Source organism: Trachymyrmex cornetzi, unplaced genomic scaffold (assembly GCF_001594075.2).
Source record: "Trachymyrmex cornetzi isolate Tcor2-1 unplaced genomic scaffold, Tcor1.1 scaffold607, whole genome shotgun sequence".
NCBI lineage: Eukaryota > Metazoa > Arthropoda > Insecta > Hymenoptera > Formicidae > Trachymyrmex > Trachymyrmex cornetzi.
This window is the reverse complement of record NW_017299923.1, coordinates 43,114-62,334: the sequence shown is the minus strand read 5'-3', so window position 1 is coordinate 62,334 and position 19,221 is coordinate 43,114. Positions and strand designations below refer to the sequence as shown.

The following is a 19,221-nucleotide window of genomic DNA, read 5'->3' as shown; positions in this document are numbered from 1 at the left end:
ACCCCCCCCCCCCTCCCCCTCCACCTAAAATCTCAATAAAAATATACTCATTCGACGTGTTTTTATTCAAAACGAATGAATCTGGCAAAGAAAAAAACGCGACGGTCGGCCTTGTGAATCGAGTTATTAAACATTAAAGTTGGAGACTTTAAAGGTTAAGATATTTGTCCTCCCGATTCGATACACTGCTATGTATACATTCTATATTAATTACACAAATTCTCTGCGCGCGCTTCACAAAGGACAAATTCACTGCTTTACAAACACAAATTTATTGCATTAGAAATGAATTTGTGTTTTTAAAGCAGTGAATTTTTGTTTTTAAAGCAGTGAATTTGTGTTTTTGAAGCAAGTGAATTTGTGTTAGTGAAGCAGAGAATTTGTTTTTAAAGCAGAGAATTTGTGTAATTAAATCAGAACATATACATAGCGCTGTATCGAGTCGAGATGACAGATATCTTAACCTCTAAAGTCTCGAACTTTGATACTTAATAACTCGATTCAGGAGGTCAACCGCCGTGTTTTTCTGCCAGATTCTTTCGTTTTGAGTGAAAACGTATTGAATGAGTATATTGTTATTAAGATTTTAGTTGGGCTAGGGGGGGGGGGAGTGTATTCTAAATAATTACCGTTTTTGATAATTTTTATATGAATTGGAACATTTTTCAGAAATACTCAGAAATATTCGGACATCTTCTCAGAATTTTTCGTACAAGTAAATTCTGAAATATTCTGAGATTTCTCATTCCATAATTTTTAAAAAATATTTTAATTTTTCAGATTTTATAACATTTCATCAGAAATTATAATTACAAAAAATCTTAGAAATTTTATGATATTTCATAATTTTAATATATATGGAAAATTTTGAGAAAAGATTTAGCTTTTTTGAAAAGTGTTTCAATTTGTATAAAAAATTTGAAGAAGTTATAAAATTATATAGAAATTCTGAAAAATTATATAAAAAAAGTTCTGAGAAAAATTTTCTCCTGGGTGTATATAAGCTAGGCTGCGTTCGGAAATGTCACCCGAGTGTCCCGGTGTATCATCTTATCCTCGTTTAACATTGGTCTACTTTACATCGTGCACTTGATACGGATACTAACCAGTAGTAACTTTCTATTGAATGATCTTAATTTCAGCGATACGTGTAAATATATATACAATATATGTATTTAATTAATTATTTTAATGCATATTGTACCAATTTAGTACATCATTCTTTGAATACATCGCTGAAATTAAGATAATTTAATAGAAAGTTACTAGTTAGTACGTATATCAAGTGCATGATGTAAACTAGGCAATTGGTTGAATAATAAAGATTGAACGATATACAGGGGCACTCGGGTCATGTTTCCAAACGCATTCCTATATTGGGTGCTTTCCACTTGATGACAGAAATTGACACAAGTCGACACAAGTGTCATCCTATCCTTGTTGACGTTCAGAGAGTGACAAAGATAGAACAACACTTGTGTCGACTTGTGTCATCAAATGGAACACCAATTATGTATTAAAACTCTATATCGAATATCCAGCTTTGGCTTACAACTCCTGTTACTTATTAGAATTTTAAATTTACTATAATAATTTTCACATTTAATGTTGATTATTGAATGATGTAACTTTATATATAAATCCAATATCTTACTTTAACATTACAAAAAAGTAATGGAAAAAAAGAAATGAATCACTTATTTTCTAAGTAATGCTAATGTGTGTGTGTGTGTGTGTGTGTGTGTGTGTGTGTGTGGTAATACATTACTTTTTATACAAAAAGTAACAGTAACACATATTATTTTTATAAAGTAAACGTTCTTAATTTTGAATATATAGATACTAATAACACTATGTACGTATATGTTATATGCATAACATTCTTATAGTTTGTAATAATATGATTACCTAAGTAATTTTTGTGCATATATCATGTATGTTGTATGATTTTTTCTAATATTTTTTTTAGAATCATTAAGACAAATATTTCGTTTCTAGAAATTGTTCAGCTAAACAATTATCAGGAAAATGGCTCAAGCACAGAGTGCAGAAATTATTGAATTAATGTCAGATGAAGACGAGAAAAAGACAAGAAAAACCAAATCTAAAGGATATAATAGTAATTGTGTCAATTTTAAATGTTGCTCTGGGATAAATATGAAAGTAGCACCTTCCTTCGCGTGCGCATTCTATGGGGTTTCACTTGAGAAGAAAAAGAAACGTATAATATGTAAAGAATGTTTTGATGCTGCGTTGCAACATCAGAAGGTAATTTTTGTTTTAATATTTGTTGCATTAATAAATATATAGATAAAATAAAAATTAAATAAAAAATGAGCATTTTTGAGTTAATGAAAGGAAATTAAGCCTAAAAAAAAGAGATTAATATATTTTGGTTGAAACACGACACATTTGCCCATTTGCTTATATAGAAAAGTGTCACAATTCTGATAAGGTGTAAAATTTACTCTAAGAACATTGCATTGTTCAAATTATGGCAGTTTAAAAAAATATTGGGTATGGGAATAAGTTTCTGCCCTTTCTTAATGAAAAAGATGTATTTGTTTAAACAAAACGATATAAAGTGAGTTTATTCAAAGTATGCTCCATTGGAAGCGACAACTTTCTCCCAGGTAATAAATGGATTCTTCCTTCAATAAATGGATTCTTCCTTCAAATCATTTTCATCAAGCCATTTCTTTTATACCTTCATAAGAATTGAATCGCTCTCCAGAAATGACCGACTGTATGGACCGGAACAAATGGAAATCTGAAGGAGCAATGTCCGGTGAATACGGCGAGTGGAGCAGAATTTCCCACTTCACTTCCAAGTATTTCTTGATCGGTTTTGCAACGTGTGGCCTAGCGTTGTCATGTAGCAGAATCAGCCTATTGTCCCATTCCGGTCGTTTTTGTTTCAAAGCTTTGTTCAAACAAATCGCTTCGAATGAATGCCAACTACTGGACTCAAAAGCTTGAACACACACCTTTTAAATACATGTATTGCCGTTTTATCGAACACACAAACAGTGCTATTAACATCTTCCTAATGAGTGGAAATTTATTCCCATACCCAATACATTATAATTGAAATGTGGAAAAAAGGTATTATAGAAATTGTGCATACTCACTATCCTAACTAAGACGTTCCAATTTAGAATTTAAAAAATATTGTATTGAAAAGTTGCTAACTTTTAAATATGTCACTTATCAATATGCAGCGATATAGTATGAGAATAAATTAAATGTTAATATAATACATTAATTGTAAGATATATATTGAATGATAATTATTATCTTGTTTATAGCAATTGGTGCAAGCCTTTGTAGAAAATAGATCACTATTAGATTGTTATTTCCCGGATCATACAATGGAAGTAGAAATTTCTGATAGCGATGATTCCGACGATGAGAAGAAAAAAGAGCTAGAGAAAGATAATAACGGTTAGGTTAAGCGTCTTCAATTATTCCTAATATTTATGGCATTAAAAAAAAAAGAATCTGATTTTACAATTATCAAAAATATATAAAATAACGAATGTTTTTACCGATTTTTGTAGAATACATTCCGGAAGATGTACTTTTAGATATCAAGGATAAATTAAATGACACATTGTCACATATTTACAAAAAGTACAATGTGGAGCAGCATGCTAAAGTTGCATGTGAAACTTTGAAACAGAGATGGCGAGACATATGCGGTAAGACGAAGTTTCCAATTACTAGATGAAAGCATAAGATGCATGTAAAAGTACAAACTTTTTATCTCTGCTTTTATTTAGATATAAGACTTGCTTTATATCGTATTATGCATTGACAGCGGCAAATGATTCTCTCAATACCGAAATACGGGAAATAATGCATACTGTGGATAAATTGCGTAACAACTTATACGAGGACTTTAGACCGCAAATTAAAATGCTCGAAGAATTGCAAATAAACGACGAAATTACGGAGACTGCCCATCCGCTTGTAGCAACGAAAAAAGTAACGCAAGTACGTGTTCCGCCTTCTTCGCTGTTGCAAGATAATCAGCTAGAAGTTTTAGCGATTGAACCATCATGTACTAAGGAAATAATAATTCCTAATTTACCACCGACTGGTCCACTCCTTAAACGCTCTCCGGAGGTAGATGATATCGTTTATATTATGAAAAGTCCAGTTATGCCATGGATTAAAGCAAAGGTTTGTAGATTCTTCATCCATCTACATTGTACATCTATATTGTATTTTATCATACAAAATACTTCCTTCGCTTGTATTTTGATTAAAGAGGAAGAGAAGAAATCGAACAAGATTATAATACAAAGATCTTTCTGTAGGTATTAAATATTTCATCAAATCCATGGAACATTCGCGTGAGACTTATCCAGAAAAAGTATAATGCAGCGATCAAGACTGTCTCTGGCAAACTGCTAGCGACAACCGAACTGAGTAAAGTTATGATCCCAGTTGGAACGCGAGTTGTGGCAATATTTCACGATGTTGTTTCTAATAATTACTACAGCGGAATAATTGCTGAGACACCAAAATCTATAAATAAGTATAGGTGAGCGTTTAAAGATTTCCTTAAACGATTAATTTATAGGAAATAATGATAGTAAGATATACAAATTTTTCCATGTGAGAATTATGCAAATTGTGTATTATAATATTAAATTATTTAATATTATGTTACGTATTTATTATTTATTACAGATATCTCGTATTTTTTGATGATGGTTACGCTCAGTATGTCGTACATAATGACATCCTACTAGTTTGGGAGACTTCGCCGCGCATTTGGGAGGATATTCCTAGTGAATCGCGAGAGTTTGTAAAGAAATACCTGGAATCGTATCCTGAAAGACCAATGGTGAAATTGCAACCTGGTCAAATAGTTAAGACTGAATGGAATGGTAAATGGTGGCTTGCGAGAGTTGTACAGGTCGATGCGAGTTTAGTGCAAATGCATTTTGACGCCGATAAGAGAACTGAATGGATTTATCGTGGATCGACTAGATTGGGCCCTTTGTTTCTCGAGGTACGGAAGGCCAATGCGAGGCAACAACTTCAACAGTCTGGCAATGTACATACTCGACATCGTATTCCTGCTCCGTCCAACGTAAGTAAACAAAACTTTCGAAAATTAGTTTAAAGAGGAATTTTAACAGTTTTGATTGTGTGATAATATTAAAATAGTTTATATCCTCTGTTTACGACTTGTAATTTCCATAGAAAAATAATTTACCTTACGTTGAATATACGTCCAACGTGGAAGAGGATGTTATACAACATCTGCAAGTAGAGAAAGCAACAGTTGTTACAAGTGTGGCATCTACTACACCATCCATTGCATTGCAACAGCCGCGTGCAGTAGCTAAAAAAAGTACTGCCAAAAGGCAAAATAATGTGGATACTACAACGTACAATTCAACCATGGAAACGAAACCGTCACATAGTATCGTTGTGAGTAAATTATATTAATTAAAGGAATACTGACATAAGCGTATTATTTCAGTGGAGAGAGGCAAAAATTTAACTTGACACAAAACTCACACATATTAAAATAGTTATATTAAAGCTAGCTTTGGAGGATCTCACCAATTTTCTTACAAGTAACGTATGAGCTACCAATTCGGCAATAAGTATTTAATTTTTCATCGTAAACATTTTCATAAATAAGCCATTATCTAAAGCTGTAAGTCTTAAGCCATAAGAAATTAATCAATCAGTTAAATGTCTGAGAAGAATAATCGACTAATGGTCAATTTCTTATGATTTGAGATTTAAAGATTACGTAATGGCTTATAGAAACCCTATTATACTACAGCACTCAGGCTCATTTCTAAAAGCATAGTATCGTTCTTTTATCTTGAAGGCGCATCAAGTTCTTTATACATATAAAATATTAAACTTATATAAAGCAAATGTTACACAAATCGATAGAAGACGCCAGAAGATGATAACAAATCTGTAATTTTCCAATTTTTTCCCATTTTTTTATATGAAATTTTACAGACTGCAGTCTGTTATTGTATATATTTTAATTCTAGAAAAAGGATTTTTTAAAAAGCAATATCCACTATGTTTTGCAGTGTCTCTCATAGAAATAAATCGCTGAGATCGTGTAATATCTATGAATATGATAGATTTTAGTTATTTCAGCGATTTCGGTGATTTGTTTCCATCAGGAGCATCTCCAAAAAAAAATGGATGTTGTGCAGTTGACATTCACTTCTTTCGAGGGCGGTAGAATGCAAGGCATTTTGCGGTAACAAAACGGCTTCTGCACACTGGACGCGAAAACGCTTACCAAAATGCACAGCAAAATGTGACGCAGTAGTCAATAAGCTTACAGGTCCTAACATGTTCATTGGTTACCGCGTCGTATTTTGCCACGTAGCAAGCGTTTCCGTTTCCGCGTCCAGCCAGTGTTCAGCTCAGTTGAAGAAGCCAAAACTGTCAAAAAGCCGTTATGTCTTCTCTCAGATTTCTCTCTAGGAATACATACGAAAAGTTGTTACAAAAATTATGTTCGATCGATAAAACAGATACCAGCATCGCTTTTAATAATCCTAAAAACTCATGTCTCATATTTTTAATAATTTTGCATTTTTTTAATGTAGGAAGATTTATTAAAAATACCTTTAATTTCTTCAGATTTATTAGTTTTTTCAAAAATTATTGTAAAATCTTAAATATTTCAAAATTCACATATGTAATATATATATATAAAATTCGAGAAAGACGTTGCTTTCTCAGCATTTCTGGAAAGTGTTTTATTTCATGCGAAAATCTGAGAAATTTTGTTAAAATGTTGTAAAATTATACAGACATTTTTTAAAAATTGGGAAATCTATATAAAAATTCTCAAAAATTATAATTAATTCTCTAAGGCATGTTTTTGCCAGAGAAATTGTACAATTATACAATCTCTCTCTCTCTCTCTGCATATATTAGCACATTATAATTAATCAACGTAATATTAATTTTGTGTGCTGTCAATTTTTTTAGTTTTATCATACACAGAGGAAATACGAGCCAAAGAAATACGTTGTCCACAAATGCGGGCCAAAATGTATTAAGGGTATCAAGGTTTCACATGATGATTTAAAAGGGCTTTCTCCACTCTCTATTCCGCTTTTGTGTGGCTGGCATCGTCAACTTTGTAAATTCTCCAAGGGCAAGAAAGTTATATTATACCAGACACCGTGCGGCGTCAGATTGCGAAATATGGAAGAACTACATTGTTATCTCCGCATTACCAATAGTACATTATCTGTCGATCTGTTTGATTTTGATTATTGGGTGCGCGCTTTCGCTGACTTCGTTGTAGAAAAGTGCTTTATCAACATCAAGGTAAGTGTCAAAATCAAAATATAAAACCTTATCTAACGACATAATTGATAGATGATTAACATTGATAGATGTGAACAAAAATACTATAATTTCTCGCAGATACTAGAATATTCATATATTATGTGTTGTGATATATTAAAATTATATAGATATTAAAAATATGAAAATATGACTGTGATTCCATATTTAAAAGGATCTCAGTTATGGCGTGGAAAATGTGCCAATACCATGTGTAAATGACTTGGACCACACTCAGCCGGATACTATAAGATACACTACACGGCGGGAGCCAACGGAAGGTGTTTATCTAAATCTAGATCCTGCATTCTTATGTAGCTGCGATTGTGAAGACGATTGTCAGGTATAAAATTGTACAATGCCGTGCGTAATAACGTGAATGTACGCATTATTTTGCTTTACTGTGATGTACACGTAGGATAAAGAGAAATGCCAATGCTGGCAACTAACGATACAAGGGGCAACTTTGGGAGGAAAAATGCCAAACAGCGCTGTTGGTTATATTTATAAACGCTTACCAGAACCGGTGACCACAGGAATTTACGAATGTAACTCGGGATGCAAGTGTTCCGTAAAAACGTGTCTCAACAGAGTGGTACAGCATCCGCTCAGATTAAAATTGCAAGTGTTTAAAACAGGACCGCGTGGTTGGGGCATAAGATGCCTCAATGATATTCCCCATGGCGCTTTTATCTGCATTTACGCAGGAAGATTACTTACCGAACAGGTACGGAATACGGATAATGACACCAATCTCAGTTCTTAAACTTGTCTATCTATCTCTATTCATTTATTATTTCATACCTGCTTTTTTGATTTTATATTATATAGGGTGCAAACGAAGGAGGTAAAAATTATGGTGACGAGTATCTGGCAGAGTTAGATTATGTGGAGGTGGTAGAAGGTTTCAAGGAGGGTTATGAAAGTGATGTTCTCGAACCGGAAATATTAATGTCACCTACAGAAGATGACAATAAAAAAAAAGCTATTGATGTAAGCGACGAGGAAGAGGATAATACAAAGGAAAGCACTAATGACTCGGACGAAGATTTTAATATTGATAGCTATGTAGCTTCTTGCAATAATGATTTGTTAGAAACAACTGCAGAATCTTCGTCCATTAGGTAAGTATCCGTTGTGTTCTATACTACTAACAGTACTAACTTATATATATACGAAACATACTTTATTTTATTTAAAAAATATACTTAGCGTGAAACACTACCATGATTGCACGTCTTTTAATATGAGTATATTATACATAATTAGAATTTCTTAGACTATTATTATTGCATGAAATATTCAAGATTTTTTTTTTTTTACGATTATTACAATTATCTAAGGTTTGTTCGCGTCGCACGTTCCAACATGTCTAACACGCTCCAATACGTTCGCATCACCTTCTTCTTGGAGAATTGGCTCGGCAACCTCAAGGTGACTGAGCCATTGAGGGCCCACGGAGTTGAAATTGGACTAGACTTGTTGGAATAATAAATGCTCCTATTAAAGTAACGAACCGCCTCGAGCGGCCGAGATTGCCGAGAAAGCATTTTCGGTCGCTTGAAACAAGTGACTAGTGTGAGAAGGAGCTCGCTGTCTCGCTCACACTCCCGGCGTGCCGCAGGCAAGCACACGGACTGGGCTCGTACTTAAGTGTGTGGCTACCGGTTTCGCCAGACCGTCGTCTGATTCTGTGTCGCCACCGTCAACGTAGAGTTCTTGGCTGAGTAGTCAGGAGCCTAAGGGGCTCCACACAATAAAAGGAATAGAGAACAGAGAATAAGAATTTCAACCTATCATGTATTGTGGAATACACAGTGCGTATTATTAGGAGTAACATGAATCCAAAGATATAGAGAATGGACTACGCGATCAATGCCATGTGTCAAAATAGTCGATAGGGATGAGAGAGAGGTACTGGCAGACGGCCATTTCTATCTCTTTCCATTCAATGGTGTAATGGGAGAGAGAATGAGAGAGAGATTGGCCGTCTCCCACGGTCCCTCTCTCTCATTATTGTCGACCACATTTGATGTATTACTTAGATACGGATCGCGCAGTCCATTCTCTATGTCTTTGCATGAATCCAACTACTCAAACCGCCATCTTATCTATGATCCAAGTGCTTTCGGGGTTAATTTGGAGCATGCGACGCGAACAAACCTCTAGACTATCATGTGATAAATTTGTGTAAATGAAAAAAATTACTAAAAGAGCTTTATGATATCAGGAAACGTCTGAGGAAACGGAAAAGACATGAAATAGACAGTCAACCAGATGTATCTGAAGAAAACAGCGATGATGAAAGCATTACGAGAAGTTTGGAAAATACAGCAAAATCATCCACTAATGAAAATCAGGATATGATTAATATCAGTGATGACGATGATAGTAGAAATGACGTAAGAAGAGAACCAAGTAGATTCGAACCTAATTTAGAACCAAACCAAATAGAGAGACTGACGTTTAAATCTGTGAGAGATTATTTCGGTGAAGACGAAGCCGTTTATATTATGGATGCTAAAACGACTGGAAATATCGGCCGTTATTTGAATGTAAGTGACAAAAGGTTACAAGGCATTTAATTTTCTATTTTTTTCCATCATTTAAAAAAATAATCTTAAATTTTTCAGAATGTTTTAAAACTTCACAAAATTATTTAACATCCTTAATCATATGACTTAATGTCTTTAACATAAAAAACATACATATATTTTAAAATATTTCATATATAAAAATCTGTGGAATTTGAGTTTTTATGAATTATGTAGATGTGTCATATTGCTAATTAGTACAATTTCTCCAATTTCAAGTATTTACGAATTATAATGTTTAATATAAATCATTCTTATACACATCAAAAAATTGCCTTTTTTAGCACTCTTGCGATCCAAACGTATTTGTACAAAATGTGTTTGTCGATACACATGATGTACGTTTTCCATGGGTGGCTTTCTTCGCGTTACAATATATAAAAGCCGGACAAGAGCTTACATGGAATTACAGTTATGACGTGGGAAGTATACCAGGGAAAGTGATCATTTGTAAATGCGGTGCAGCTAATTGTAGAGGCCGTCTTCTGTGAACTGTGCATTTTATAGTAATAAATTTTGTTCTTTGTATAAATAGAATTTGTTTTCTTTAGCAAAGTCAACAATTGATATTACGTAATACAGGCATCATATTACAGTCATTATTTATCTTTATCGAAAAAAGTTTATGATAGAAATGAGCAAATACGAAGACATGAAACATACATTTATCTTAAAACACTTCATATATAAAAATCTGTGCGATTTCATTTTTTATGAATTCTGTAGATGTGTCGTATTGCTAATTAGTACAATTTCTCCAATTTCGTATAGATATTTAAATATAATTTTATATATGAAAAAATATATTTCTCTTCCTTTCTCTACCTACCTCTTTTTTGAAATTTGATATCGATTGGTTACAGAAAATGAGAGCAGTGTTCATAACAATAATGTATTGTATTTGCTTATTACTTTTGATTGTACAATCTTAGCATCCATTAGACACGTTACACGTTGTTAGCATTACAAACATACTACTTTTTTTTATCGCAATTTATACATCGTTCAAAATTCAACTCAGTACACAGGTATTTTCCAAAGAATATTTGTAGCACTTGTTTAAGAGTACAAGGGACCCATCGTCACCACAAAAATATTAAATTCAATATGGAATAATATACTTTATGACATAAAAATGTATAAAAATTTTCAGGATTTATAAATTAATAACAAACAATATGTACCTTACAGAATAGATCAAAATATTTAGCAAAATTACATTTTGTGTGTGTGTGTGTGTGTGTGTGTGTGTGTGGTGTGCGCGCGCGCGCTACATGGAAGGGTCCCGTTAGCGCACAGTGTGATAGCACACATCCACTCACATCGGCCGGTAACCTTTTCTAGTAACCTTTCACTGCTTTATCGATGAGAATATTTTATTTTAAATTGATCAGTTAGCGATGTGCTGTATGTCGGGATCCTTCCTATGTACACGATTGTAAGTTTAACGTGATTCTTTAGTAAAATATTGAAAATTTAAGATGTTTCACCAGGGTTCACCCAAAATTATTAATATCTGCATAATTTAGATAAAATATTTAAATTATATGTATATCTTAATGAAATATGATACACACAATAGTATGTAAAAGTGATGAAATCAAAAGAAGTTGATTTCTTGTGACACAATTATTCTTGTGACAATTTTGCATCATCGAGTTACAATGTAAGCGAAGTTTTTATAAAGGAAAATTTGTAAAAAAGAAAGATGAAGAGAAAAGAGAAAAATTATTCCAACCTGCAATGAAATTGAGAGCTACATCTTTATCTAACAAAAGCAAGGTGAGGTTATGTTATTTGATTTTTGCCATTTTAATTCTTTTAAATACCTTTCCAAAATGGCCATTAATTTTTTTTTTACCATTATAATCGTAATTTTTTGAACCATTATATTATTTTGCTTTTTAGAAAAATCTGTAGTAAGTATATGTGTGCAGTTACTCAAAGAAGTAGTTACTCTGATCCTTATCTGTCACTAACAATAAATTATATATGTTAAAAGTTACATTTTCAACATTTTTTTCTCATTTCATTGTTAATCTACTCTAGAATTTTGCACACATCGAGTTCGCTACTTCGACTTCATATATAAAGAAATTTGGCATTTCTATGGTAACTTGATTTACTAAAGAATCATCTTAAACTAAATTAACTTTCGTAACTTGTTTCAGTTACAAAAGAATATTTTGTTATGATAAATCTGTAACTTATATGTATATTTAGAACCATGAAGAATTATTGCAAGAAGGACATGATCTCTTCATTATACAATCTCTCGACATGCAGTACATTATTATAAAACAGCATCCACGTACCTATCTTTATTTAATTTAGAGTGCTTAAATATACGACATATTCTAGTCATTATAGACAAAAAAATCAAAACAAAGCTGATAGAATAGTCTCTCTCTCTATAAGGAGGAACATTAACATACCAAAGTAACAAAATTAGAATACCGTATTTCGATTGGCTTTATGCTAGTGGAGTTTCAGGAGCTGTTTAATCTCATCTTTCTCGGCTGCGTCCAGATAGCTTGTGCCATCTGGCGTTAAACCGTCTGGTTTAGCACCTTTTTCCAAAAGCAATTTTACGCAGTTTGTGTGTCCCTCCCATATCGCTGCCAACAACGTTGTGATTCCATGCTTATCTGTAGCCTGCAAGAAATATACTTTCTATTGCATTTAATAATAAACACGGGGTGTTCTAAAATAAAACGCTTCGGAATATATGTTAAAAACTAAACCTGATAGGAAAAAATGTTTTATGGGCTTTTTACAATAAGCCGTTATCTAAGCTTAAGCCTTAAGCCGTAAGAAATTAACTATATCCTAATAGTAAAATGTTAGTAATTGCGCGCAAATTGGCAGCAAACTCGATCAGATTTTGATTACAAAACCATAGCCATCTGTGTCAGCACTTGGCTATGGATTTGTCGACAAAGCCTGCTGACATGTTTTGCTAACAGATTGCTGACAAAAACTATGGTGAAAGGATAACATGATGTATGCAACTGGACAGTGTCTCTTTCTAAATCTTTGCCCTCTCTTTGTCTTTGGATTGTTCATAAGGTTCAAGGGCTACCAACTGTGAAACGCGAAACAGGTCGGTGTTCATAGTCGATTCTTGCATTTAAGACTGTCTTAAGTACAGTCTTAAGATGTCTTAAGTCAATCTGAGGACTGTATTAACATCTTAAGACATTATATTTAAGACGATGTTAAAATAAAAACGGACTATGAATATCGTTCCATGTTTAGCGAAAAATAATAATACACCAATCAATAGGATGTGAAATATTAAACAAAATTGCTAAACAATTGCTAAAAATATTGAACAAATGCATTTTGTTTGTCTCTAGTTAAAGAACATAATACACCTCGAAATGTCTACGTTTTTTCAGCACATACATAAATTAACGATGAAAAATGCTTTCTGAACATCTCAGAGTAAAAATAAATAAATAAAGGCCTTATTTAAGGTAATATTTTTCACAATAAATTTATTCACAATTTTTCAGCATATTAACATCTTTTTAATAGGTTGCCTGATTGAGCATTAAATTATTAAAATTGCTTGTCAATTTAATTCGTGATATTACTACAGTAGTTTAATTGCGTTTATAAGTCCGGAACACGAAGTAAAAAGGAGACAAACTCAATTAGCGGCTGGTCACGAAAAAGTTGGGCTCGATTTCTGGCTTCGGAAAAGCACTGTACGGAAGAACAAATTCAAGCGCTCCTGACAACATAGAGGATTTGATACATATTTTTCCTCCCATTTTCCTATAATTCTGTAAATTTGCGTATTTTCATGCGTAGAATATATTCTGCGGAGGAAAGTTCTCGCTCAAGTTCCGTTTTATTTTTTTTTATTTTAAAGTTTTTTTATGTCGGTAAATTAAAAAACGATAATTTGATGATAATTTATGATTATGCATTAATGTATGTATTTTTCAATAAATATTGATGCATTTACTATTTAATCAGATAAAATGAAATTTCATACAAATTGTATTTCTGCATTAAAAATAAAACTTGCATAACATGTGTATTCCGTACGCGCTATCAAGTGATATATACTTCCAACTTTTCCCGCAACGGCACTAAAATCGCATCGTCTTGATTTTCCATGTGTTTTCCGAAGCCATGTTTCGAGTTCATGTTTCATCCTCGAATTTGATCTCCTTCTTTTTACTCCGTGGTTCGGAAAATCAATTCGGCACGCAGTTCAAATGACTATAAATATGATATATGTACTATACCAAATATGGTACATATATCATACATTTAGGCCCGTATTCAGAACGCGTTTTTATCGATAAAAGCGCACTTTTATCTCTGAAATTCTATAATATACGTGACGTAAAGTATAGTATGTTAGCGTGCTAACATCGTTGTAAGCGCGTTCTGAATACGGGCCATACTATATAGTAATTCAGATTAAATTATTTAAGCATTAAAGATCTAGCTTTGACCGTTATGGCCATTACTTCTATTTCTTATTGTTGAATTTTCAAATGTACGGTCCAGTAAAAATCCTTATTGATTATTCATTATATACTCTTGCCTTTTCAAGTATTATAATTAATTGTTAATTATTAAATCTTTGATTATTACTAACATTAGCATTTGCTCCTTTCTCCAATAAATATCTGACAACTTCGCTTTGACCATAATCTGCTGCATAATGTAGTGGCGTTCTTCCATCGATCATTTGATTTACGTCAATGTTCTAAAAACGATAACAATGACAATTAGACAGTGAAGTAAACCAAAGTAAACTGAAGTAAATTAACAGTGAAATAATAACTATACGCAGATAGTGAAATGCTATAGTAAAAAATGTTGTAAAAAAATTGTGTTATAAGAATATTCAAATAGTAAAATTATAATAGCGTTTTCTCCACTGGGAAAACTAATGCATACTGAGTGCAATTGAATGCAAATTAATTCATATACCTACATTCAGTATTGACAAATAATTTAACTCTTAATTATATATTCCCTATTGTCACGATAATCTCATAACCTTACAGGAATTAAAAAATATATGAATTAATTTGCATTTAAAGGGAAACACGATTAATTATATGTAAGCACTAAGCATGTGTTGTGGTGCATGTAGGATCTACACCACAAACTTCTATTATTACACTAGACTGCTAAGTTGTCACTTTTCCCTATGTAAAAGTGATTGCGTTTTGTTTCATGCATAATGCGTATGATGTATCATTTTATCCTTATTTAACACTCTGCAACATCAAGGGGAGTTTTCCAACAAGAGACACAGGGTGCTTTCCAATTGCAATATCCCTAGACACTTTCGTGCACACGACACAAGTTGCGTTCCAATTGTCTGTTATCGTCGACACAACACTACACATCTGTACTCAGTCGAGGGTTGTGTAAGCTTGTGTTTTCTAGTGACAATTACATATTACTAACTGCGGTTACAAATGAGGTTGGAAGACGTTGAGTGGCCGGCGCTTTTAGTTTTTTTTTGTTTAATATAGGCGGAAAAAGCTATATTTAATCTAACTTTATCTGAAAGTTCTGAAACGGGTCTCAACCTTGCACAGCATACACATTCTGTTTCAATTGAATCGTGCACAATGTTACACTTTGTGCATTCCTGTGTACGTTTGTGTTAGGATGTGTTAAGCAATTGGAAAGCACCCATAGATGACACGGTGTGACACGGTAAATCGTTGCAGGCTTGTTGTTCGCTAATGTTAAATAGGGACGGGATGTCGCACAGTATCGCTTCTTGAAAAGTTCTCAAGGATAAAATGATATCTCATGCACATTATGCGTGCAACAGAACACAATAGCTAGTGGCCTTAGTTTACACCGAGCACTTGATATTAAGTATACCATATCCGTACCTTGCTGGGACTTGCAAGAGCGAAAAAGTCTCACTTTTACGCTCAAAAATCCGTATTTTGCAAGTGTTTAACAATTTTTTAAGCAAATTAATCGGTCGTGTGCGGCAATTAAATAAATAGTAATCTCTTCGGGGATGAATATACTACGCTTTAGTAATTTTCAAAACCTAGCCGCCCCTTATTGGAATTTGTTACAGACGAAGAAGTAGCGAAAATTGGCCGTGTCTCGAGTTCAACAATTATTTAAACAAATTAATTGGCCGTGTGCACAGTTCTCATGTATTGCGATATTATTTAGTAATATATTTACTGCAATTCTGTGATATTTATTGTCTATCTTCGTCTTACCGGTGCTTGAAATTACAACTGACGTAATATTTTATTGATTTCCATGATCTTGGTTCGTTTGTTTTTCGATATTTATGAAACCGGGGCCTCGAGTACGATTCGTTTCTGGGGCTTTATTCTTGAAAAGAAACGTATACGAAAGTCTAGGGAAATGCTACAGTATACGTTACGTATACTATAGTATTTTCCTAGGCTTTCGTATACGTTTCTTTTCAAGAATAGAGTCCCTGGGCTTCGCCGCGCGCGAGCGAATAGGTGGCTAGAATAGGGGGCTAGCTTCAGCGTCATCTCTCTCTAAAAGTGTACACTATAATTTAGTCACAAAAAACAGAGTCCTAAACAACTGTATAGTGATTCCATAAATGACATAAGAGCAGAGCTCGGTAAAATAACTGATACGACTATTTAAAATATAAAATATAAAATAAGTTTCAGAAACTTATTTAAAATATAAAATCGTAGGAATCGGTAAAGTAACTGATACGATTTATTTGAAATAAAAAATATAAAATAGATTCCAAGAACTTATTTAAAATATTAAATAAGAAATAGGTCAAAAGAAGTTATTTAAAATAATAAATACTGAATAACTATTTACTTTTATTTAAAATATATATTTTAAATAAATTTATTTTAAATAAGACCGAGCCCTGCATAAGAGAACATTGGATATAAAAAAAGTATCATTAAGCTATTGCAGTATAGTGTTTTTCATGTGATATTATATAAATGTAAGTATTTATTTTCTATAATTCTTTATCTCTCTCACTAATAAGAATTTTTAATATATTCAACAGGGTCTTTGCGTTGCAATAAAAAGAAAGTTTAAAAAAATTTAAAAGGTGAATACTCATCTGTTTTATACAGGCTACAACATGCGATAAAAGAATTTAATAAAAATTTTTCAAACATTTGGTTTAAAAGGCTTATTCCACGAACGCTAGATAACAGCGGCGAAATTTAAATTTATTCATATTTAATACATCGAGATATATAAATCTCGATGTATTAAATATGAATATATATATCTCGATGTATTAAATATGAATAAATTTAAATTTCGCTGCTGTTATCTAGCGTTCGTGGAATAAGCCTTTTAATCCAAACGTTTGTTTTCTTTTAATCCACGGTTCTTTTATTATTTGATAAAAATTTTTTTCCATAAAAAATCAAAGTTATCTTAAATTTTTTAAATAGCACTATACAATTTTTTTTCCATAATATTATAGGGGTTTTCAAGACAAGTTCAAATCACTAAAATGTCACTTTTATTGATGTTTTATTGATTCTATTGATACTTAATCCTTTGATAATCCTTGATTATCCTTGATAAATATCCTTTTGTGTCTCATTATTTGTAACAGCAATATTTCTGTCCTCTGACACAGAACATATATATGTATATACATACATACATGTACTTATTTAATAAAATATGCAATAAAATCAATAAAACATCAATAAAATGGCATTTCGACAGTGATTTGAATTCGTCTTGGAGACTCTCACATATTATAGAAAAAAACTGTATGGTGCTATATAAAGAATTTAAAGGGATCCTAAAATGAATCCCCAACTTCAATGAGATCACTGTTTTACCGATAAAATGCGACACCTCGACATATTTTTATACATATACTACTACATCAATATTGCACTCACACACATATGTATAAATTTTCTAACTAACCAATCTTTCGTATTAAGTATCTAAATCTAATTCTAAGTACTCAACATTGATTGTTTATGTAATCTCTAGTCCAAGCCAAGATTGTTTTATACGTACAAAGTATAAAACTCGTATATAAAGCAAACATTATTACGAGTCGACGTTAAAACTGTAATTTTCTATCTTTTTTGTTTTTGGCATAAAGACCGGTTTGGACTATAGTATTATTTATACTTTAATTATGGAGAAGAATTTTTTAATTTGTAAAAGCAATTGGAAAAATACTTGTTTGAACAAATTGATTAAACAGAGATTCACTATAGGATCCCCTTAAGATAACTTTGATTTTCTCATGAAAAAAAATTAAAAAAAAATTTTTTTATCGCTGTTGTAAAACAGAATACTCACCCTTCAATCTTTTTTTTAACTGTCGGAAATGTCTGAAAAATCGTGTGGACTGTTACGCTGAACACCCTGTATATCTTATACAATGCTTTACATACTTACATCTATTCCAATTTCTAAATTGCTCGTTGCTGACGACAAAATACTTACACACATTCACAAGAGACAAAATACTCAAGAAGAGAAATATTCAAACAAAAGAGTAAAAATAGAACTTGTTAGTAATTGATAGATATTGAAGAACATGCGAGCGCGACACAATCATTTTACTTATAAATACTTTCGTTATCAAATCGTGCATTTATTCGATAAACTTCTAGTGTATAATATATTTTATGTACCTAATAGTCTAGAAAGACGGCGTATGTTGTGTGTATCAATCATCACGTAGCCGAAATGTGCATGCGTTTTTTGAAACATCTCTAAGAATTCAACATTTCACATCATATTTACCTTGTTCTCAACGATGTCTCGTACTTGTTCGAGATCGCCGTTTTTTATGCCCCAAACGAGCTCGCTCATTTTCGTCGATGCTGTAGGCTTCTGTGGATTTATACGACGAACGACGGTTGTCCACACTGCCACACACTACGTACGGCTACTTTTTTGTTTTTTTTTACTCTCTTATTTGTTTCGTACCTCAATCATTCGTTCATAAATTCAACGAAACTCCGGAATTCGGTTACTATTGACAGTAAATTCAAGTATATTCTGATTGATAAATCTCGCCATATATACAATGTACAGTGTGCATTAATGCCATTGACAATTTGTGCTAGTGATGCCAGAAAAAAAACATGCATGGGAGATCAAGAGATGCCATCTCGGCGTTTTTCGCGTGACGCTCGGAAGGCTAAAGGTGCCTTCTCATGCCGATGATGCTCGATGCTCGTTGGCTGCGTTCGAAAATTCATTTGGTTGGTGTTGGGAGAGGAGATAAAGTTCACAGTATTGGGAATTA

The 19,221-nt window shown here is 32.7% G+C and overlaps 2 protein-coding genes across 4 annotated transcripts in view; one reads left to right on the top strand and one right to left on the bottom strand.

Moving 5' to 3' along the window:
- Window positions 1-10,606, top strand: part of egg (SET domain bifurcated histone lysine methyltransferase eggless) — an 11,465-nt gene extending 859 nt beyond the window's left edge. The window contains exons 1-14 of one of the 3 annotated variants that reach the window (XM_018515904.1): window positions 336-556; window positions 1,999-2,268; window positions 3,309-3,444; window positions 3,561-3,701; window positions 3,821-4,185; window positions 4,323-4,549; window positions 4,699-5,104; window positions 5,218-5,448; window positions 6,997-7,341; window positions 7,535-7,702; window positions 7,778-8,086; window positions 8,191-8,483; window positions 9,590-9,914; window positions 10,238-10,606. In XM_018515904.1, the coding sequence (XP_018371406.1) occupies window positions 2,029-2,268; window positions 3,309-3,444; window positions 3,561-3,701; window positions 3,821-4,185; window positions 4,323-4,549; window positions 4,699-5,104; window positions 5,218-5,448; window positions 6,997-7,341; window positions 7,535-7,702; window positions 7,778-8,086; window positions 8,191-8,483; window positions 9,590-9,914; window positions 10,238-10,444 (3,393 nt within the window). In that variant the 5' untranslated portion in view covers window positions 336-556; window positions 1,999-2,028 and the 3' untranslated portion in view covers window positions 10,445-10,606. Of the gene's footprint in view, window positions 1-335; window positions 557-1,998; window positions 2,269-3,308; window positions 3,445-3,560; window positions 3,702-3,782; window positions 4,186-4,322; window positions 4,550-4,698; window positions 5,105-5,217; window positions 5,449-6,996; window positions 7,342-7,534; window positions 7,703-7,777; window positions 8,087-8,190; window positions 8,484-9,589; window positions 9,915-10,237 lie in introns of those variants that run through there. The other 2 variants (XM_018515905.1, XM_018515906.1) reach the window with 2 other exon arrangements.
- A 1,225-nt stretch (window positions 10,607-11,831) lies between these two features.
- LOC108766556 (myotrophin) lies at window positions 11,832-19,035 on the bottom strand. Its single transcript, XM_018515915.1, has 3 exons — window positions 18,714-19,035; window positions 14,575-14,685; window positions 11,832-12,608 (listed from the first exon to the last, which is right to left on the bottom strand). The coding sequence occupies exons 1-3, from the start codon at window positions 18,780-18,782 to the stop codon at window positions 12,432-12,434; spliced, it is 357 nt and encodes a 118-aa protein (XP_018371417.1). The 5' UTR covers window positions 18,783-19,035; the 3' UTR covers window positions 11,832-12,431.
- Window positions 19,036-19,221: the final 186 nt, after the last annotated feature.

What these genes read in the sequence shown, in the direction of transcription:
- LOC108766556 (XM_018515915.1), bottom strand. Translation starts at nt 18,782, where the DNA reads ATGAGCGAGCTCGTTTGGGGCATAAAAAACGGCGATCTCGAACAAGTA. An exon ending in GAGACATCGTTGAGAACAAG is followed by an intron (nt 14,686 to 18,713) that starts GTAAATATGATG and finishes TATCGTTTTTAG; the next exon opens with AACATTGACGTAAATCAAAT. An exon ending in AGAAAGGAGCAAATGCTAAT is followed by an intron (nt 12,609 to 14,574) that starts GTTAGTAATAAT and finishes TATTTCTTGCAG; the next exon opens with GCTACAGATAAGCATGGAAT.